General features: G+C 48.9%; 1 protein-coding gene across 1 annotated transcript in view; it reads left to right on the forward strand.

Annotated features, from left to right (window-relative positions):
* Positions 1 to 676: 676 nt before the first annotated feature.
* The window catches only part of LOC126522481 (sodium-coupled monocarboxylate transporter 1-like), a 48,923-nt gene continuing 27,482 nt past the window's right edge, over positions 677 to 22,117 (forward strand). The window contains exons 1-7 of the mRNA XM_050171231.3: positions 677 to 918; positions 4,807 to 4,926; positions 10,212 to 10,280; positions 16,092 to 16,143; positions 17,042 to 17,109; positions 18,551 to 18,631; positions 21,845 to 21,918. Of these exons, the coding sequence (XP_050027188.1) occupies positions 700 to 918; positions 4,807 to 4,926; positions 10,212 to 10,280; positions 16,092 to 16,143; positions 17,042 to 17,109; positions 18,551 to 18,631; positions 21,845 to 21,918 (683 nt within the window). The 5' untranslated portion in view covers positions 677 to 699. The remainder of the gene's footprint in view (positions 919 to 4,806; positions 4,927 to 10,211; positions 10,281 to 16,091; positions 16,144 to 17,041; positions 17,110 to 18,550; positions 18,632 to 21,844; positions 21,919 to 22,117) is intronic.

The following is a 22,117-nucleotide window of genomic DNA, read 5'->3' on the forward strand; positions in this document are numbered from 1 at the left end:
CAAAACCACGACTTGATTGTGAGGCACGCAGTAGGGGAGGACTCCGAAAATTTTGACCACCTGGGGTTCTCTAACGTTCACCTAAATCTAAGTACACGGCTGTTTTCGCATTTCGACCCAATCGAAATGCGGCCGCCGTGGCCGGGATTCGATCCCGCGACTTCGTGCTCAGCAGCCCAACACCATAGCCACTGAGCAACCACGGCGGGTCACCAGGGGATCTTTAACGTGCTCCCAACGCACGGGACACGGGCGTTTTTTGCATTTCGCCTCCACGGAAATGCGGCCGCCGAGGCCGGGGTTTGATCCCGCGACCTCGTATGCTTAGCAGCGCAACACCATAGGCGCTAAGCCACCCCGGCGGGTGGCTTAGCGCAGCGTATAACGCAGCGCTGATTCACTCTTTTTCTCTCCTACCCTAGCTTCGGCATTTTCTTTGTCTCCTTTCTTTTTTGGCCCCTACCGCGGTTATATTGCCTGCTGTGGCTCGTTCCTCTCGCGTCAACAAGTGCTCTTTTATCATGGCCAACACATGATGGTTCCATTACGTGGTACCCGTAATACGCCTCGAATCACGAGCCAATTTCTTTTTGTTGCTGCTGTCGTTCGTCGTCGCACCTGTGTAGAAAAACGAAAACGCTAGCACGCACCCGCGCACTTTTGTAGGAAGGCCCACGAGACGCTGACTGAGAAGGCGTCATGGCAAGCGGTGGATTCACGGTGGTAGACTACGCGGTGCTGGCGACCCTGCTGGCGCTGTCCATGTCCATCGGCGTCTGGGTGGCGTGGCAGGACCGGCGCCGCCAGAGCACCCGCCACTTCCTCACCGCCCGCGGACAGCTGGGTTGGCTGCCCGTCTCCCTGTCCATGATGGCCAGCTTCTTCTCGGCCGTCAACGTGCTCGGCCTGCCTGCCCAGGTGAGAGAGACCAGTTTAGTTATAGGCTGCCGTGCCGGACGGGTTGATGAATGCGTGAGACTCGTAGACGGATGCCGCGAATCCACAAGCCGAAGACTGATCGTGGGATATGAACCGCAGCGGTAGCACAGCGGCTAAGGCGTTGGGCTAGGGTAGCCACCTGGCCAATTTTTCTAGCCAAGTGGCAGGTAGCCGGTTTTCTCTTACTGTGCCAGCTGTCGCATTGACCCTTACACGGGCACGTTATATGCCGCGTTGTCGATTCTCCCCCTCGCAAGTGCTCTGTCGGACGATCTCGCATAGCAGGCAACCGAATTATACTGCGAGCGGTTTCATTCCTAGTTCTTTCAACTTTTCGCTGTCGTTTTAACTGGAATTGCGAGAATAAACGGTGCATTCTCGCGCTTATTCTTTTTTATAGCGCAGCTCTTAATAGCCCGTTCCTACGGCGAGCGTCGGCGGCGTCGGTGTAACCGAGCGAACGAGCGCCCCGAAGAATGAAAGCTTACGAGGAGCGCAGCGATCGATGAAAGAAAGGCCATAGCGAAGAGAGGAGGAGGAGGAAAGTGCAGAAGGAGGGTGCAGCGGAACCATGAGGCGGAAAGCGGAGGAGGAGCGAAGGGGAGACGGCCTGAGCATGCGCTGAGTTGCCGGCGGTCACGACATCCGCAGCCGCGTGGGCGATCTGATCTGCGCTTCCAGGGGAGGGGAGGGGGCAGGGTGCCTTGAGGTGGGGAAGGCTACGATCGTCCGCGCCGTTTGCTGCATAGGTCAGTAGTGGTACCTGCGTGTGTGACAGGGATCACAGCTCCTGCAAGGGGCGATGGCGAGCGGCTACGAGTTAGGCTCGACGTGACGGTCCCTTGGGTGTTGTCGCCGCTGAAATTGGTGGCACGACTTCTCCGCGACGAAGGGCCGCTCTCGTCATTGGCGGAACGAAAACGTAAAAATAAAAGCGTAGTGCCGCGCAAGACGGGCTGTGCGGCGCCGATGGGTACGATATGACGCCAGAATAGCGTGCGTCGTCTGTGCGGAAACAAAGCGCTTCATGAGTGGAGGTCTGTCTGCAGCGGCTGCTGTGAATCGAACCCACACGTCACCCATGCGCTGCCTCGCTCGATCTCCCGATTAGAGAGGCAGTCGCCCCACACTTCGCTCTGTTTGCAATGTGCTATACACGAGACATATTGTCCGCGCCAGCCAACTTATCGCGAAATGAAAAGATGTAAAGTTCTGCGCTCAAATTTCGCATTAGGGAGTATCGTAATCGTTCGTGAATTCTTTTATCTGAGCTTTCTCCTATGAGTCCAGAACATCCTCTTCTTTTCAGATATTTCTCGGCGACCCCTATTGTTAACGCTCACTCCGCCAGCTATAGTATGTCTCGGCCTATCGCCACTTTATTTTGTTTTCAACTTGTGTATTTCTTCATGCAGTGCGTTGATTGAGCAAAATGAACTAATGATTAAGATAGCGTCTATTTTCCCGGCACTCGCCTCTTGTTGGCGCTCGGAAGTGGCCTGTCAAACTGCCGGGAAAAACTGCCTGCAGGTGTGCCCTGAACCTAACCTAACCTTCGGAGAGCCAATAGGAGATAAGAGCCGGGAGAAGATCGTTTCAGAAATTCTCCCGGTCGCCGGGAGCGTAGACACTGTCAATTATTGAGTGTGCGCGTAAAAAAAATACTTCAGGTGCTCTCATTTCTTCTTTTATTTTCTCTATCTCCGTTTATTGAAATGATAACGAGTTCGTGCGCGAATACAGCACCGGCTACTCCCTGGCTCATGAACAGTGTTGCAAAGGGGCTCACGAGTCCCTAGGGTTGCCCCGCTGGCCCAGCGGTCTGGAGCTTGGCCATCAGCGGACACGGTCCAGCCAAAGACGAGGAGGCGTAACAATCAGCGACCCCTTTAATTGCTTCGCTGCGTAAAGAGCGGTCAGCTCGACAAGCTTCTCGTAAAGACGAACGAAAGCGAATGCTCGGTGCTTGCAATGCGCGCCATCATATTATAGCTTCTCGATAACGCTCTCGCCCAGGAGAGGGAGGGCGGTATCACTTGCGCGGTATCAATGGCGCTAAGCCGGCGCCGTCAGAGGGTGGTGGAGAAGGGAAAAGGCTACACTTCGGGCACACACGCACACACAGACGCTCGCTCGTTCGCTCGCTAGCTAGCTGCGCTTCTCAGCGTGGATACCATCCAAATTGTGCAAGCAGTAACTAATTACTGGCCGTCGCTGTTCCGGCCGCATGCTACTAATGTTTGTCACAGAGGCGAGGCGCACCATCGGGATGTTTTGCAGAGATATACCTCTATACACTTGTGCACATAGCGCATGCAGAGGAACGAGTTCGCTTCGGCGAATAGGCACACACAGCGCCGTAACAGTCAAGGCAACACAGCTCCCAAACCAACAGACCGAGACATGGGATCGATGTGTAGCGCCACTGCCCCGTGCAAAGCGCCAGTATACAAATGAAAACTTCCCTGTGCATCACACTTTATGACGAAAACGGCAGGGTATATGCATGGGGCAGCAGTGAGTGAGGGTTATAGGTAAGTCGATAACAAATTAATGCAGGGTAGGCTGACGCTGGCGACAAATATATGACGAGGTCGGAGCTGGTCCCGAATATGTATTTTCTACGCGCGCGCCTATTCTTGGACGAAGTTGTTGCAAATATACGGTTAACGACGAAAACAGGCGCGCGGCCGTAACAGCCTTAGAAATCTATCTCTCTCTATATATATATAACAAAAAACTATCGGTTTCGCCATAAAGGCGAAGCAATGAACGCGATAGAAACATGTTAGAATATTACTAGTGTAACACACGTAATGGCTGTAACGACAGTTTCTTCAACGGGACCCGATTTGGAGCTTGCCTGCATTTGACCGCCATCGATATGCGGCCGCCGCTGCCGGGATCGAACTCGAGACCTCGAGCTCAGCAGCGCAACGCCACAACCATTGGACCACCGTGGCGATTTATGTGTTTCTTCGTGCATTGTAGCCAAGAGTTCTGTTTGTTGGTGGTATTAATTATTTATTTAATTGTCGTCAGCTCTTATGAACTTATGCACACTTAGCATTCTCATTGTCTGTCTTCTCAAGGTCGCGTGGAAGCCTGACGCATCGAGGAGCCGACGGCTCATAAATGATGTTTGCAGTAGCTGGGCTAATGCAATCAAACAATCACTGAAGTCTGGCTCTTTTTTATTGAATTCCTCATCATGTATTGACTATCAAAGAGGGACAGCAGCCCCCGCAAGCTTTATGGACAACAAAACTTCTAGCTCGGTGGCACAAATCACACAACAGAGTGCTTTGCAAACAGAAGAAAAAGAGACCGCTCTGCAGCGAGTGTACTCGTTGTCACTATACACTGGCTCGATTCGCTGTCGTCAGTACAAGGGCGGCTGTCATTTGCGTGGCCGTAAGCCAGCATCAGCAGCTGCTGACGGGCATTCCCCGTGTTCTGGCACTTAACTGGCAGGTGTGGTCGTCATCCTGACACGTGCCTGCGTTTAACCGCTTAGATGAATGTGGCCTGCCTTGTCGCTGAACCCACTTAACACTTTTTTTTAATGCCTAATCATTCTTTGGCGAATATCCCGACAATATATGTCCGTCCCGTGACGCTTCATGCCTGCAAAATAGATGCATAATTGGTCGATTTAACGCGTGTAATCGTTATAGTGGCCTTACAGCAGATTATTGGCAGCGAAGGGAAGACGTGCATAAGCTAGCTCAATAAGTAAGCAAAAGCGAAGTAGTAGCCGAGCCAAAGAATGCTTACGCATTAGTAGACACTTCTCAGAATTTCTGCTGCATTTTCCTGTAAGTGTGTAAATGTAGTGTAAATACTGTTTTTCGCCCCGGCATGCAGGTGTTCATGCGAGGCTCGTTGCTCTGGATGGGCGTCTTCGCCACATCCGCCGGCGTCCTCCTGTCGGCGTACCTTTTCCTGCCGGTGTACCACGGCCTCAACCTCACCAGTATCAACGAGGTACGCTGCGCACTCTGTAGAGAACACAAACGTCTCTGACCGGAGCCAAATGTTAATTCACGTTTACACGAGCTCCTTGTTCACAATTCTCGTCAGTGACCAAGACGTTAACTGACGTTTCACAGTTAACACAGTTACAGACACAGTCACAGTCACAGACACAGTTAACTGACGTTTCAGAACCCATACACCTTCTTTGTTGAGCAAGCTACCCTTACGGGTTCCTAAACCGTCAATTAACATTTGACTCGGTCAGTGACCAAAAGCCCTTATGTTCTCTCTCTCTCTCTCTCTCTCTCTCTCTCTCTCTCTCTCTCTCTCTCTCTCTCTCTCTCTCTCTCCTTTAATACGCTACCTGACCAGTACAGCTTTTGTTCAACTCTGGGCCGTCCGTCCGCAATTGCTGCTCTTGGTAGTGGAGGAAAGAGAATACGGAGAGCCTCCTCATAATGGTCAATCAACTGCATTTCCGTGCTATGTTACCCACGGTAACAGCGCAGGGCAAAACGAGAACACATAAATGAAACAGACGGGACAAGCACAGCCTTTCAATTGAACTTTTACTTAAGTTAATTTTCGCTTCCAATAAAGTTTAGTTGAAAGACAGCACTTGTCCCGTCTATTTCTTTTCAGTGTTCTCGTTATGCCCAGCGCTGCTACCAAGCATAGACGTTCGCTTTCGCTCAGGTAATATGTTGTGGAGGCAACCCGAAGAACGAGCCACTGCGGCCACATGAGTCAGTCGGTCGGTCGGCCGGTCGGTCGGTACGTCGGTCGGTCGGTCTCATACCCATTGGCAATGGAGGTCATAAAGTGGATGGATTATTCCAAGTATTAATAGAAAACAAATTTTATGGACTCGTGTAAAGTAATTGACATGGAAAGGGAGAAATTATGAGAACAACACCAGGAAAAATCGATCATAAAATATTGAAATGTGCGACGAAATGATAAAATTCGGATGCATCTTGAACAGGCCAATCGGTTGGACTCAATAAAAAATTGCTGGGCTGCGGAGCAAATATCCTTGCGGCTGAGTACCAAAGTCGAGGCTCCGAAAGAACAACAGGATCTGTTATGCTATCTGTAATAACTACTCTCCGAGCATTCTCGCCTGCACTTAGGAAGCATTGCGTTCGGAGGTGCTGCAGCCTTTGTCAAAAGAAACAAAGCGAACGCGTGCTGCCGAGCCCTGGATTTGTTGTGCCGCGCTCGAGCAACTCCACGGTGGCAGAAAGTTCTGGGTGGCGACGGTGAAGAGCTCACGTATGCCTCTCCCGAGGTTCCGCGAGAGAGAGCAAATGATAAATGAAAGGTGGGAAGGTTAACCAGGACTGAGCCCGGTTGGCTACCCTACACCGGGAAAAGGAAAAGGGGAACGGAAAGATTAAAGGAAGAAGAGAAAGTTCACTGGGGATATCATTCGATGACTCAGTCCGAATCACAGACGCCGACTCAATCCGGTAGCTTTCAAATATTGCAGCAGCGCTTCTGTGGCCTTTTATAGCTGCGATATGCGAGGCCATGGTCCCAAGACCTTGTTCAAGGTGAACGGCTTTCTATCTAGCTGATTGAGAGCTGTGCAGAGGTCATGCCTTTCATTTTCAAAAGATGGGCAGTAGCACAGTAGATATTCTATAGTTTCCTCGACACCGCAGGTATTGCACTCAGCGCTATCAGCCATTCCAATCAAAAACGTTAATGCATTCGCGAATGCGACACCCAAGCGTAAGCGGCACAACATTGTTTCCTCATTTCGCAGAAGCCCTGGCAACATCCGCAGTTGCATAGAGGGGTCGAGGGAATGCAATCGTTCTTGGGTGAATTCAGGTGTGTGCCACTTCTCTAATGTCATACGGTGTGCTACTTTGCTTAGGTGTTGGGCTGCGTCGGTCCGCGATAAAGGTACAGAAAAGAGGGTTGCTCCTTCGTGTGCTTTCTTAGCAGCTTCGTCAGCGAGGTCGTTGCCGGAGACACCGCAATGGCCAGGCAACCACTGAAACACGACGTCGTGTCCTTTCGCTATCATACGATGGTGCATTTCTCGTATCTCCGACACTAGTTGTTCACACGACCCGCGACGAAGAGATGACAGAAGACATTGTAAGGCCGCCTTCGAATCGCAGAATATTGCCCACCTATTGGCGGGTTGGTTGTTAATGTAATCAACGGCACCTCGGAGGGCAACAAGCTCCGATCCGGTCGATGTTGTTAAGTGAGAAATCTTGTATCGGATGCTAATTGATCGTGGTGGTATAACCACTGCGCCGGTGGAGCTGGTCTGAGTGGAAGAGCCATCCGTATATATGTGGACTCAGATAAAGTAGAAAGTGTTCAAACAATCCAGAGCTGCTTACTTCAGGGCCAAGGTAGGCAGGTCGGTCTTCTTTCTTATCCCTGGAACCGTAAGACGCACTTGAGGTTGTTTTAAACACCACAAAGCTGAGGTTGGACGTGTTGAGGGTGTGAAGCCCGATGATAGACAGGCACGATGGATGCTGGCCTCATTGGAGAAGGACGCCTGTGGTCGTCGTTCTGGCAGGCAGGCAAGAGAGCTTGATTGCATGCGTGAAACATGACGAACATGGGCCCTAAGCGTGTCGGTGCTAATGTAAGTTGTGATCGGATGGTCTTGAGCCATTATAATGGTTCCTGTTGTTGAGACGCTCCGCGGAAGGCCTAGGCAAACATGTAGTGCCTGTGCCTGCACGCTCTGAGGTTCTCGAAGATTTGACTTGCATGTTTTAGCAAGCACGGGAGAGCTATAGCGTATGAATCCGATGAAAAGTGCTCGATATAACTGTAGTATGGAGCCCACTGACGATCCCCATGTTTTGCCGGCGATGAACTTGAAGACGGGAACAATAGATGTGAGCTTCTTAAAGTGGGCAACCTGAGGGCTCCAAGAGAGTCCCGGTCAACAATGACACCCAAAAACCGATGATTTCTCTTGTAGGAGACAGGCTGACCATTGATGCATACTGGATAACGAGTCATCGCTTTCCGCGCAAAAGCGACTAATGCACATTTTTCTGTTGAAATGGTAAGGCCTTGTGCTTGAAGATAGTCAGATGCCTGTGTTTCTGCTTTCTGTAGCCGTGCGCGAACCTGCAGGCGAGTGACCGCTGATGTCCGGATGCAGAAGTCGTCGGCGTAGGTTGAGACACTCCCTGTTTCCGGTAGGGATTCTGCCAGCCCAAGAAGCGCGAGGTTGAAAAGAATAGGGCTTAGAACACCGCCTTGTGGAACGCCTCGGCATGTGTAGTAGCCGGTAGTCGGACCATCTTCCGTACTTACGAACAAGGACCTTTGTGTCAAGCAGTCTCTGATCCATCGATGTACTCGCCCTCCTAGTTCAATTGTCAAAAGTGCTTCTAGAATGGTTTCATGGAAAACGTTGTCGTAAGCGCCTTTCACGTAAAGAAAGAGTGCTACTAATAATCACTTCCGGTATTTTTGCTGTTCTACAGATGATACTAGATTGATGACACTGTCAATCGATGAACGACCTCGCCGAAATCTCACCATAGAGTCAGGGTAAATTTTGTGGTGTTCAAGGTATCATTCGAGACGCATGAGGATCATACGTTCCATGAGCTTCCCGACGCAGCTGGCAAGTGCTATAGGCCGATACAATGCCAGTTCGAGCGGCGACTTTCCCGCTTTTAGTAGCGGTACCAGGCGGCTGCGTTTCCACTCCTGTGGGACGACACCATCTTGTCATGAACTTTTAAAAAGGCTTAGGAGTTCCCTTCGTGCTTCTCGACCTAGGTGGCGCAAAGCAGTATATGTTATGTCATCGGGCCCTGGTGAAGACGAACACCTACAGAGCGCCATAGCAGCTTCGAACTCTTCGATAGAGAATGGAGCGTCCATACTTGGATCTCCAGCACCGGAGAGGTTTCGCGAAGTGCAAACACAATGCAAGCGCTGGTCTGGCTGCAAAACGAATTCAAATTTCGGTCACTCAGTACGTCTTGCTGCTTGCGCATGAAGGAAACACAGAAGGACAGGAGCGACAATGCTGACGTTATTGCCTACACAGCGCATAACGAGCGGGACAGAAACACACGGCGCACAATCGCACATAACACGCTTTAGCTCTCGAAATCACAGTTGTTGAGAGAATAGCGGTACTTAGGTACACGCGCGGAAAACGTGGCAAGAACGACAAACCAAAGAATATGTAACACCATATCTGCCAAATGCACACCTTATCATCCACCATGGTCTTCGTGACCAAATCCCTTACGCATTGCTCACGCGTTGTCAAGCGAAGATGCCAGTGCCTATCACCACGAATATGCTTTTGGCCACCGCAAGGGAAACTGTTCACGCGTGGTGCCATGTAAGGAAGAAACTAAGCCGGTAAGGTCACGTAATGCGTAAGACAGACACCGATGCTCTGTGAGAGCAGCATAGGTGCCAACGCAGAAGCAGCGCAGTCGAACTATGGCGAAATACCTCAAGGTGACGGCAGTAGGACATGTCCACGCACGAACTGGATCAAGTAGAGTAGAACGCTGGGAATACCAGATCACTGGGACAGGAGACTGTACCGCAGTCAACTTAATTAGGCTGATCAGTGAGGACGACTACAGCATGCCTTCACCGCACTATAGGGAGACGCGCGCCAACTAATGCATGACCGTCGACCATGCGCCATAAACCCTAACGTGAGGCAATGCTACAGAGCAACTCAACGAGAGATGTTGAACATTGAGCGACTGCAAGTTGCACTAATTCCCGTCGCAGCGAACGTTCGATGTAAGTAGGACGGTCACCTGCTCGCCATATTCGTTTCTGCTGTCATCCAGCAGACCTCAGCCATCGGGTGTGCTTCACAGTCTTACTTTCATAATCAACATCGCTCTGAAGTGAATGAAACAATTTGGATTTAATTAATGTGGTTTTACATATCCCAACGCGGCGTGTTTGGCTATGAGGGACGCAGCAAAGGAGGAATCCGGATTACTTTCGCTCTTAACTCTGCGACAGCACCTGGAACTTCGCAAGTTCATAGGCAACCGAAAGTTAATAGAGTACCGGTGCTTGAACTTTGTTACTCCAGGACTAGCGCGAAGACTAAACTATTGAAGGCTATACTTAGGTATAAAGAAACGTAAGAAAAGAAGAAAGGTAAACGACACACTCCTGACTCATTTGAAGCCAACCACGCGGTACGACGAGTCGACGAATGATCTTCAGTAGTTTCTCTCCTTTCCTCAGTAAAATCTGTTAAAAAATGAACTTGAAGCGTTTCTTTCTTTTTTTATTTCTTTCAGTACCTGGAAAAACGCTACGCCTCCACCCTGATCAGGAAAGTAGCCTCCGGCGTCTTCATACTCCAAACGGTGCGTGCAAGACTCATTTGTTCCTTTTAATATAAATGCAGCATTTCTAACGACCCGCTAAACGTAACGCAAGAACGCCGTAAACGTAGTGGAACGGGCAAGAAACGTTTTCAACAAAATCGAATTCACTGCAAATGCTATACAGCGAGTACGTGGCTCAAGGGAACAACAGTTGTTCAAACCGGCGCGTATGCTGCGTGACGTCTTTAGTGAACTGGGAGTGACACAACGATCAATGACTGACTGAGTTGCTAAGGTGTGCCTTGAATTGCGAGGACATTTAAAGTCCCCGGCTTCGGGCGGCGTGCGGGTAAAGCACTCGGCTCAGCATCACTCGGGACTCGCAAAAACTGTCGACAGTCGCTCTACCACAGCCGCACAGTCACTGCTCGTGCTCCGCCATTCTAACACGGTTTCAAAATTTTCGCGCCACTACAGTCAAAGTCTAGAAGACGATTAATCGAACATGTTTAATCGATTAAATGAAAGGTGTACATCAATAAAGATTAATCGTTTTGCGGGATACCTGTAATCGAATAATCGTTCATCAACATTACCAACCCTAGCTTCAATGCGAACTAGGCACGCGCTAACGCAGCGCATACGGAGCCATCAGCCCTCGGCGCGCCTAGCCTTTGTACCAACCGCAAATTAAAAAAAAATTAATTCTGCGGTTTTACGTGCCGAAACTACTTCCTGATTATGGGGCACGCCGTAGTGGAAGACTCCAGAAATTTCTACCCCCTGGGGTTCTTTATCGTGCACCTAAATCTAAGTACACGGATGCTTTCGCATTTCGCCCCCGTTGAAATGCGGCCGCCGTGGCCGGGATTTGACCCCACAATCCACAACCCATAACCTCGTGCTCAGCAGCCCAACACCATAGCCACTGAGCAACCACGGCGGGTGCACCAACCGCAGATTACCTCCGAGATATATATGGCGCGCGCGGCCGCGCTCAGCCAAGCCATTCGCAGTCGCGGCCGGACTAGAGGAGACGGTCTGTAACGTGCGCCCCCCCCCCCCCTCCCAAGAGTGTTCGGCCCTTAAAATTTGGCATTGGATCCCTCAGTCTCTGTGGCTACATTTTGGCTACCTTTGACTTATATTTCAGCCTAAATGTGTTCCCAATTCTTCAGGCACTTATGAAAGCGTGCATGGCCACCTATATAATTTTAGAGCGCAGCTCTGAAGTGGGAGACACACGGTCCGATTCTGTGTCCCTGCCTACCACTGGACAACTGCCTACCATCCGCAAACGAATGGTCTCACGGAGCACCTGAACAAGACCCTCGCCGACATGCTAGCAATGTACGTCGACGTCGGGCACAAGACGTGGGACGCGGTCCTGCCGTATGTCACCTTCGCCTACAACACGGCGGTGCAAGAAACAACACAGATCACGCCGTTCAAGCTGGTTTACGGCAGGAACCCGACGACGACTCTCGACGTCATGCTGCTGCACGTGACCGACGAAGAGAATCTTGACGTCGCTACCTATCTCCAGCGCGCCGAAGAAGCCCGACAGCTCGCCCACCTACGGATCAAGAACCAGCAGCGTACCGACAGCCAACACTACAACCTCCGACGACGCAACGTCGAGTACCAGCCCGGTGACCGTGTTTGGGTTTGGACCCCGATACGCCGACGAGTACTCAGTGAGGAACTATTGAGACGCTATTTCGGACCCTACAAGGTCATCCGACGTATTGGCGCACTAGACTATGAGGTCGTGCCAGACGGCATTCCGCATTCACAGCGGCGCCGCGCACGATCTGAAGTGGTCCACGTGGTGCGTTTTAAGCCCTTTTACGCACGCTGACGCACTTCCTTAGTTTGTTGTTTCTTTGCTACGGGTGTTTTTGTTTATTACTTTTGTTTATTTGCAGCATCGGCTCGATGCTTTTTAAGAGGGGGGTATTGACACGTGTACATGTTTAGGTGCCACGTTTCACCGCTTAACAAGTGTTATCGCGCAGCGCGGGGCGCGCCTGCGTGTATGGAAGGTTTCTGGAATGTTACCTATGGTTCCATCCATTGTCTGTCACCGAACCTTGTGTAATATGATTGCATGTATGCGCGACGCGAATAGTGTAGAACATTGTAGAAGACACGCGGGTCCCAGGGATTACTCTGGAACATTCGACGATTGATGTACAAAAGCCGACGCGCTTGACCCGTTGATCAGATTTTCGACGATCGCCGACCGTGTTCGCCGCTATAGTTGTGCTATAAGTGTAGCCTGTTTTTGTGGGCACATGTTAGCCCAATAAAAGTTAGTTTTGTCTTTCACAGTATTGCTACTGTGTTCTTCAACGTCACCACCGCGTGACAATATCTTCATGAAGCCATGTTTCTGTGATGCATATACCATGAGGAGAACATGAAGAAACTAGCCAAAGAAATTGCGGAAATTTTTTAGTTATGTTTCTGGCATTAACATTCAAAAGCGCAAGATCTGTGGCGGAGTGATGAGATTGTCAACCTGACGATGAAACATTTGGAAATTTTGCGCTAGAATCAAAACCAGGAGCTCTTACTAAACTATATTTGAGGCACCGTCCAAGTTGTAACGAACGTTATCTATAAATAAATGATCAAAGCTCATTTTAATAACCGAGCCGTTATTGTAATGCTCAAACGAAGCGTCCCATAGCTTTTGACGTGCTGCACGCACTCTGGGCGAAAAAATCTTCGGAAAGTTACATGCCGGAATTTTTCAGCGTATAAGCGTTCTTGGGCATCACTAGCTTATTGCTGAAATCAAGCAATTTTAAAATGACAGGGCGCGAATGCCCAGGGCGCATCCTGCCTAATCTATGGAAGCGTTCAATACGCGGACAGTCAAGGGAAAGCCTGGTGAAAACGTTCGCAACCTTGTAGTGCAGTGTGTCACGATTCTCCTTAATATATTCTAGTATGCCATGAAGTATTATTTTATCTGTTCATGAACGGTTTTCAAGATCGTCATATTTGGCAGTTCGGCAACAGTGCGCTTTAGAAAAACCGCCTCAGAACGGAGCTGATCAGAGTCTTGATCACACACTGCCTTCGAACATGAGGTTTTGAGAGCAGCCACACGCAATTCCAAGGTATCGAAACGTGTATTCACATCGTTTTTGATTTCAGATATGTCCTGTGACATACTTTCTGACTAGCAACTAAATCTGAAAGTTCACAAGAGAAGAATTATCGCACGTAGACACTGCCCACTCGGCCGATATCTCAAAGGCGTTAAGAACGCTTTCTTGGGATTCGTCGGGTTTGCCATTTTTTGAAGCCGGACTCATGAGGCCCGGGTTATGCTCAACGTCACCGCTCAGGATAAGACGACTAAGGTAATCGACGACGCAAGAAAAATTGCGCGTGAGTCTACTACGCAAACAACTGTGTGGGCAACACACCAGCGGCAGGAGTCCATTACCGGATCGGATGCAGTACGAGTTGTCCAAGTAACCTACCTGTGCAAGCAAGAAGAAGCGCTTAGGCAACATGCTGAAGCTGCTGCTGCTGCTGCATTGCCCACTGGCGGGGCGCTGGATACGGCGGAGCTTTTATGCTGATGAAGCTTGACGTCACCGATCTTATGGCGTCACCTGTCGGAGTTACCGCGCTGGGAGCATCCACGGCAGTGCGCATAATCACCAGAGAAGGAAGAACGTGGGCAGGAAATTCACGCCGATCATACGCCTGCACGATAGGGCTGAACCGTGACGTATTGCAGGTAACCACCACGTGTTCGACCGGTGCACGGTCAGCCATGCCCCGGAGACGAACGGCACGACCAGCGAAGAAATCCAGGAGCTGTGCAAGCCCGAAGAAGCGTTTAGGCAAGATGCTGAAGCTGCTGATGCTACAATGCCCACCTTGATAGGTGTTATCTATACAGGGTGTCCCACATAACTTGAGCCAAGAATTTCAAAATGAAAGGTGCGTCGGAAAAGAATTTAATCGAACGCATACTATTCGCAATAGCCTATAGTAACTCAGACATTTTTTCCCTCATAACTGACTCATTCATTAAGATTAGGTACCCAACTTTGTTAATTATCAATTGGCTGAGGACCCCAAGTATGATACGCAGACTCAGACGGGTTTGGGTGCGAGCTAGTTGGTACGGATCATTCATATTTAAAACAGCGCTAAAAAACACGGTCAAGGGAGGACACAGGACGAGCGCTGTCCTGTGTCCTTCCTTCACTTCTTTATCTCTTCTTTCACTCACTTTATGCCCGTTGCGAATTGTATATATTTGCGCAGGCTTCAATAAAGATGTTGTTGGACAGCGCTCGTCCTGTGTCCTGCCTTGTCCGTATTTTTTGGCGCTGTTTTAAATATGAATGATACGCAGATTTGTAGAGCACCTTCAGAAGACACCGATCGAGTTTCCTTTACGATACGTCTCACGTAGTCCTTTTTTCCGGGTTGCAAAGAAAGCCCGCGAAATACGAAAAAAGCCACGCGACGGAGCGCTTGCGCAGTGGTATCGTGGTGCTTTCAAGCGTACGTTTGGCGACTAGTTCTTTGTGGGCTAGTTGGCTAAAATTCGCGATGGAATGTGTAAGAGCGACTGAACGAAGACGTTCAGGCAGCGCTACATTAAACATTAGGTTTTTATTTTCGCACGAACCGATAAATATGTACCGAACAAGCGGAAACAAAAAAAAACACATAAAAGAACATTCAGCGCTGCATGTCGAAGAACCGTACAGGTGTCTAGGCATTATCAAAACATACACTACAATAGTTACAGCGGAAACCGAAGATTCTTATCTCTTTTCCAGATAGCGACACTGAAGGCTTGCTTACGCACCTTTCTTACCCACCCCCCTTCCTCCCCCTCCCCATCCCCGTTCCCCCAATTGGGTGCCCCCACCGAAAAAAAGATATGAAATTATATTTAAAAAAATTATAGCTGCACGTAGGTGAAAATTAGGGAAAATAAGACAAACATCATGGCAATTGTATTCGCGAAGTAAAATATGTGTGGATGAATTAGTAACTTTGTTTAAATTGCTTAACCCTTCCATTCGAAAGCATTATATGCAGGCAAGGTTTCAAACGGGCAAGTCATAGGCGGCTAAGGTGTTAAAGTACGTGGTTTAATTACAGGCAAGTGAAGTTCTTACTGCAACAGCTCAAAAGAAGCATCTTATCTGGAAATTGGTTCGCGATTCTGCAAGGTCGCACATGCGTGCTGTCTTTCTTTTCTTGACACTGCATGTTTCAAGTACGTGTGGGGGTGCCACTATAATAAAGCGACTCCATTGGTATAGGTATCACCGCCGACAACACCAGTTGGCATAGGTATGTCGGCATGGTTACCCACATAATCGTATCGTATCGTCAGGGTGCAGTGAGTTCCATAGGGGCAGCTGCGTGGTATGTTACGCAGCGATACTTGTGGTGCCACAAAATGGCAGCAGCAGTAGGTCATAACTTACAGAGGACCAAGAGGAGGAAGAAAGCCACGCAGATGGCGACAGGTAATAACCGAGTTGTAAAATCTCGAGTATCGCAATGCAGCGTACGAGACGACTTTGGGTGCAGAGAAAGCGGAAGGCACGCACTGTGGCGGTAACCACAAGACCCGAAACCAAAGAATTAGCTCGGCTCCCTTCCAGAGCTTTCGAGCAGGACACACATGAGGCTGACGATGACGCGTCCTCAATCAAGCCAGCTGCGCAGAGTCGCAGCTTCTTTTGCTGGGCAAATGCTGTGCGCGCAGCGTTAAGAGACGCACAGACTGCGTAGCTCGGAAGACCTTGCGAACGCGTATACGGCCTAATTAACTGGATGCCCGTGTCGCAGGTTCTCTACACAGGAGTGGCGTTGTACGGGCCGTCCTTGGCAGTCTCGTCGGGTAAGCCCTCTCTGCCTGTCCTTGTACTGTTGTAATCTGATCCTTGTGTTTGGCACGTTGTTATGTTGTTTTTATTGTAACAATGCAAGCACGTTGACCAATGGTCATAGTTATCTTGTCTATGTTTGTTTTTGTTTCTGTTCATCCGTGTGCTTGCGTCTCAACTTTTCATGCAGTACTGTGTGTTTGTTCCTGTATTTTTCCCTCATACCGTGCCCCAACTCCCCTGCTCTAATGCTTCGGCGCTGCAGGGTAAGAAGTCGCGGTGATATATTGGGGCAATCCTATGTACCGTGCTTTTCTTCTTTTTTTTTTTAGATCGAACATTTTTTTTAATCGCCTGAAGCGCTTAGCGCACGCGGAACTCTTGATGTGAGTTAAATGAAGAGGCGCACGTTACGAAATAATTGAACAAAATTACTCATTAACGTTACAGACGCGCGCACGCTTCTCTCTGTGTGTGTGTGTGTGTGTGTGTGTGTGTGTGTGTGTGTGTGTGTGTGTGTGTGTGTGTGTGTGTGTGTGTGTGTGTGTGTGTGTGTGTGTGTGTGTGTGTGTGTGTGCGTGCGTGTGCGTGTGTGTGTGTGTGTGTGTGTGTGTGTGTGTGTGTGTGTGTGTGTGTGTGTGTGTGTGTGTGTGTGTGTGTGTGTGTGTGTGTGTGTGTGTGTGTGTGTGTGTGTGCGCGTGAATCGTAGTCGATTTGCAGCTTTTTTGCCACCTTTAATCGCACATTGTTGAAGCAGCAGCTCTGCTACGCAAGCGTCTCGAAAGGCTATACGGACACTGGGTACACGCACCAGCGTAGGAGAAAACTGATGTACCGCAGTATCGAACTCATACAGATATTAATGGAGTGCATTATTTCTTTTGTTTTTTCTCTGATTCGTGCCGTTACAAGTGACCGGCTTGTCCGTGTGGTCCTCCATTGTCGTGAACGGCTTGGCCTGCACCTTCTACACGAACATCGTAAGTGTCGAAGGAGTCATTTCACAATCGGGAGCGAGCTTTTTCATCTTCGACGACTGAAGTTGGAGACATTGTTTTGTTTCGTCCTCTGCATCTCGAGAGCTGCGGAACACAATGTTCTTGTTCTATTCACGCTGATTAGTTAGTTATTTAGTTGGTTGTTTAGTCGCGTTCGTCGGTCGGTCTGTCGGGTCGGGTCAGTGGGTTAGTAAGTTATAGTCAGTGAGTCACAAAGGGTTTTCTGACGCAAGAGCAACTGTGCTGTTTGATAAGCACTGATAAGTACTGCAAAAGTGCAAGGAAAGATAAAACACTCACGAATATGCTCGCGAGCGCGTAAGAAATATGAGAACGCAAGAAAACACGGAGAGCAGGATATAACGGGCAACCGGGCAACCGGTACGGTATAGCGCAAAACGAGACGAGGAAAAAAAACAGGACGGGCGCTAACTCACAGTTGTCGTTCTTGTTGTTGTTCAATCCTTCAATAGAAGGACCCTGCTATTATACTTTGCTAAGACAGCTAAAATACTAATACTAGCCTTATTGATACAGCTCAAACTATTTTTCTGTGGTCCTTTAAAGGCTTATTCTCCTCTGGGGCGTTTCGTTCGAGAGAACGAGATAAATCCCACCCTCCGACGGTCGCTTAATTCAATGAATAACGCCACCGCCACCGGGGTGATCACTCCGAGTCCAAATTTTGATCACTCGCAAAGGCGTCATCTTTCGTCGCTGGCCAATCAGAACGCGCGTGAGAGCAGTGTTGGAATACGACACTTCAAGCTAGGTCAGTATTCCACACAGACCTACGCACGTCCGCTGCGCGTACACTAAATTCGCCGATGATGGCGGACGAAAGATCCGCAAAATGTAAATCACCCACAACATTCTGCGGGTGATATCGCTTGACAGCCCAACGAGGGGGAACTGAGCTTAACTGCTGTAAACAGCAACGGCTGCCTTTAATTGCGTTACATATCTCTTTCATACGTTCGGTTTTCAGTTTCTTTCCTGTCGCCCCCCCCCGCCACTCCCCCCACTTCCCTTCGTCAGAGATGACGTCCGCAGCTGCCTCACAGCTGAATAGCTTTAGAGTGTCAGAGCAGACCGAGTATAAGCCATCAATCAATCACTATACGCATGTGAGCTCGGGCGCTGCTGGGGCATATTATAGTGAGCCTCCGCGCGGCATTTCCTCTATACTCTATGCGAAGCTCTATACCGATTGCTGATAGGAGTTCTGCCGACTCTTTAAGACTGCAGTGCTAACGATTTCACAGGATCGAGGCCCACTAAAAGCGTCCGGAGTCAGCTCCCCTCGCATGCGTTCACGTGTGTTTTCCCAATGGGCGTGAGAGCAATAAAGCTGCATCTCATTACAAGAGCAAGCCGGTTTCATATGTACATCGGATGAATGTGCTTTCTTTTTTCTCTCCAGGGAGGCCTAAAGGCGGTGGTGTGGACGGACGCAATTCAGATGATACTGATCTACGCCAGCTACATTCTAGTCATTACAGCGGTGTGTGTATACGTTTAATCTCTACGCGTACGTACATATGTCCATTCATCTGTCCACTAGTGCACGCTGGTGCAAAGTAACGGTGTAATTGATTTGGATGCGCATAGACCGAAAGCACACCACGCGATTCTGTGTTCGACCATCTTTCAGCTGTCGAGCACAAGAACTGCGTGTAGTGTATATGCAGGGTCTTTTTTTTTTTAGCTGCACCAAATTTTTAAGATTAGAAAAATAAAAGCTCGGTAATATTATGTTTACCATTCGAGTGTACAGATTGGCGACCTCTAGATACAGAGAAATTGTCGCACTTACGTGCGTAATTAGCGAAGTTACGGTAATTAACTTTCTAATTATCAACAATAGGTGGCTACAGCAAATGAGTACTTTGGGACCTGGCTCGACACTACCTATTCCAACCATTAAATTTTGAATAGAAGACTTCATGTGGGAGCTACGCGAGCAAATAGTTCCCCTTGGCAGGCTTCCTTGAAACGGAAACTGGCCAGAAAAAGAGTTTCGTCGATGTCGCCCCCCCCCCCTCCCCCCCACCTCGCCTTTCGTCGTGTCTCCCAAGTCACCACCGGTCCGGCTACGGGAGCAGCTTGCGTGATCTCCTTGCTGTATTCGGCATTGGCCCAGCTCTTCAATGCCAGCGGGCCGCCAAATTTACTTCGTCATTCCGTTGGGCCCCTGATACGGCATTTCTTCGATGGAAATGGACACGTGGCGCCCAACAGAATGACGAAGTAACTTTGGCGGACTGCCGGCATTGAAGCGCTGGTCCAACGCCCAAGACAGCAAGAAGATAACGCAAGCTGCTCGCGGAGCCGGACCGGCGGTGAACTCGGAGACGCGACGAAAGGTAGAGGGGCGGCGACATCGACGAAACAGACCCTCTTTTTCCGGCCAGTTTCCGTTTCAAGGAGCCTGCCAAGGGGAAATAATTGTTCGCGTAGCTCCCACATGAAGTCCACCATTCAAAATTTAATGGTTGGGATAGGTAGTGTCGAGGAAGGACCCCAAAGTACTCATTTGCTGTAGCTACCTATTGTTGATAATTAGAAAGTTAATTACCGTAACTTCGCTAATTACGCACGTAAGTGCGGCAATTGCTCTGTATCTAGAGCTCGCCAATCTGTACACCAGAATGGTAAACATAATATTACCGTGATTTATATTTCTCTAATTTTAAAATCTTTGTGCAGCTAAAGAAAACACCCTGTACAGTCTTCGGGCGCGGTAAAACGTGCGAGCACACATTCGCGCCCGTGTTTGTGTGCGTATTGAAAGCACTCGCTGAGGGCCACTCCGAACATACGAACACCCTTTGGGGCGTTTACCTTATCCACAAACAATAATCGTCATTTACGTTGCGTGCTGCCTTTACCCGAAGGCGCTCGCTACTTTCCTGTTAAGAACGCTATGTTTGTCTGTGCCCGTAAGGTTCCCGACTTGAAAGTGTCGGCAGCACGCAAGGTTCATCACGCTTTGTCGTTCGAAGCCGAACACGCCCCAAAGGGTGCAATTTTTAATTATAGCGCAGTCGGTGCATATCTGACGTCGCGAAAAAGCGCGGTAACACACACTGCTCCAAAAAGGAAAGGGTGAGGGTAAGACCCATCTTTGCCCTCGTACGGCCTCAGCAGGTAAGCAAAAACTACAGGATGGCAGAAAAAGCATTTTTGTCTCCTTATCCAAGTGGATTTGCGGATTGGTATACGACAGGCGTACTAAGACTTGGGGCAGAAACTTGGTGAGCAACAAAAAAGCTTAAGAAAGTAAGGACCGCGCAACGAGTAACGGAAAGAACCATTTTAGGCCTAAACTTAAGAGTCAACAATGGCCCTTTTGTTTCTTTGTATGTTATGGGGACACGTTTTTCTGGGGCGTTTATCCATATGTGCATGTGAGTGTCCGTGTGTGTGAGCGTGTGTGTGCGTGTGTGTGTCTGTTTGGACAGACTTCAAAAACAACATTGCTACATATTGAAGGACATATATCAGGTTTTCTTGACGCCTCCGTCTCCATGTATGTGTGTGTGTGTTTTTCTCTTTTTTTATACTTTGAGATTCAGCCTAAGAGAACACGTGGCGTTCGATCCGACATTCGGACCCCTTACTTGTTTATTATTAATTCGTGATCTAAAGCATCATACACCACCCCACCTTCGCACACCGCCCTTGCCATCCTTTGCAACAAAGAGTCCAACTCCAGCGAGAAGAACTGTCCCTTTTATGCAGGGTAAACAGCGAACACTTTCAAAAATCTTTAGAACTTGCCTGTGGGAGACAGCACAATTCTAGTTAATGAGCTGGTCTACTCGAAGCGGTGGACAATACTTGCACAAAAAATTCAGATGCAAAATTGGTTAATTAGTAAAAACTCACTCATTTAGTTTTTAACTAATTACATTGCGGCCCATATTTGAATTTATAAATTATAGCAGTGGAGTTCGCAAGGCGGATCCACTTGTAACTAATTTTCAAGATGACCCCAGCTTCGAGATATAAATTGCCGAACTTTGCGGAGAAATGCATTGGCGTTCCAGTTAATTTCATCGTTTCATGCACTGAAGCACACAAGTAACTGGAACGCTAATGCATTTCTCCGCAAAGTTCGGGGACTTATATCTCGAAGAAATCGTCCTAAGAATTAGTTCCAAATGGATCCGCCTTGCGAAGTCCACTTGTAGAATTTGTAAATTGCAATACGGATCATAATATAATTAAGTAGAAAGTTAATTAGGGAGTTATTGTTAATTAGTCAATTTTGCATTTCAGTTTTTTGTGCAAGTAGTGTCCGCCGCTTCGAGTAGACCGGCACATGCACTAGAATTGAGCTATCTGCCACAGGCAACCTTTAAAAAATTTTGAAAGTGTTCGCTGAAACACCCTGTCTATACTTTTCTGCTATTTTCCACTTCACAATCAAGCTCTCTCTGAAAAGTAAACGGCAAACAAATAGGCATCGATAATGGGCAGCGACACACATTTCTTACTACACCATTTCAGTACAGTCTTTCTCGTTATTCTCATTAAAATCTCGAGGCCGCCTATTGTCGGCGACTCGCGCTCGTAATTTCAGACTGCAGTTTCCATGATTTCGACCTCTCACAGTTGCACCTGTCACGCACCACTCTGTGCAACGAATAACAAACGTCACTTGCCTCGGCATCCTGTTTTCTCTCTTTTTTTTTCTCCTTCTCCTACAAAGGGCGCACTGCATGTCGGAGGATTCGGCAACATGATAAGACTGGCCGACGAGGGAGGGCGGATCACAATATTCAAGTAAGCACGCAAAAAAAAAAAAAGAAAAGCAGCGCCGGCTTCCCAATTCCAAGGGCCTGTGACGTCACCGTGACGTGTTATGCGCACTCTGTACCCTTGAGGTCTGCGGACCTTCACAAGTTTGTGCTGCTTGCCTCATGCTTAAACCCAGTTATCTTGTCCCTCTGTGCAGGGTAGTTAATCACAACTAAAGCTTGTT

The sequence above is a fragment of the Dermacentor andersoni genome, chromosome 6 (assembly GCF_023375885.2).
Source record: "Dermacentor andersoni chromosome 6, qqDerAnde1_hic_scaffold, whole genome shotgun sequence".
Lineage (NCBI taxonomy): Eukaryota > Metazoa > Arthropoda > Arachnida > Ixodida > Ixodidae > Dermacentor > Dermacentor andersoni.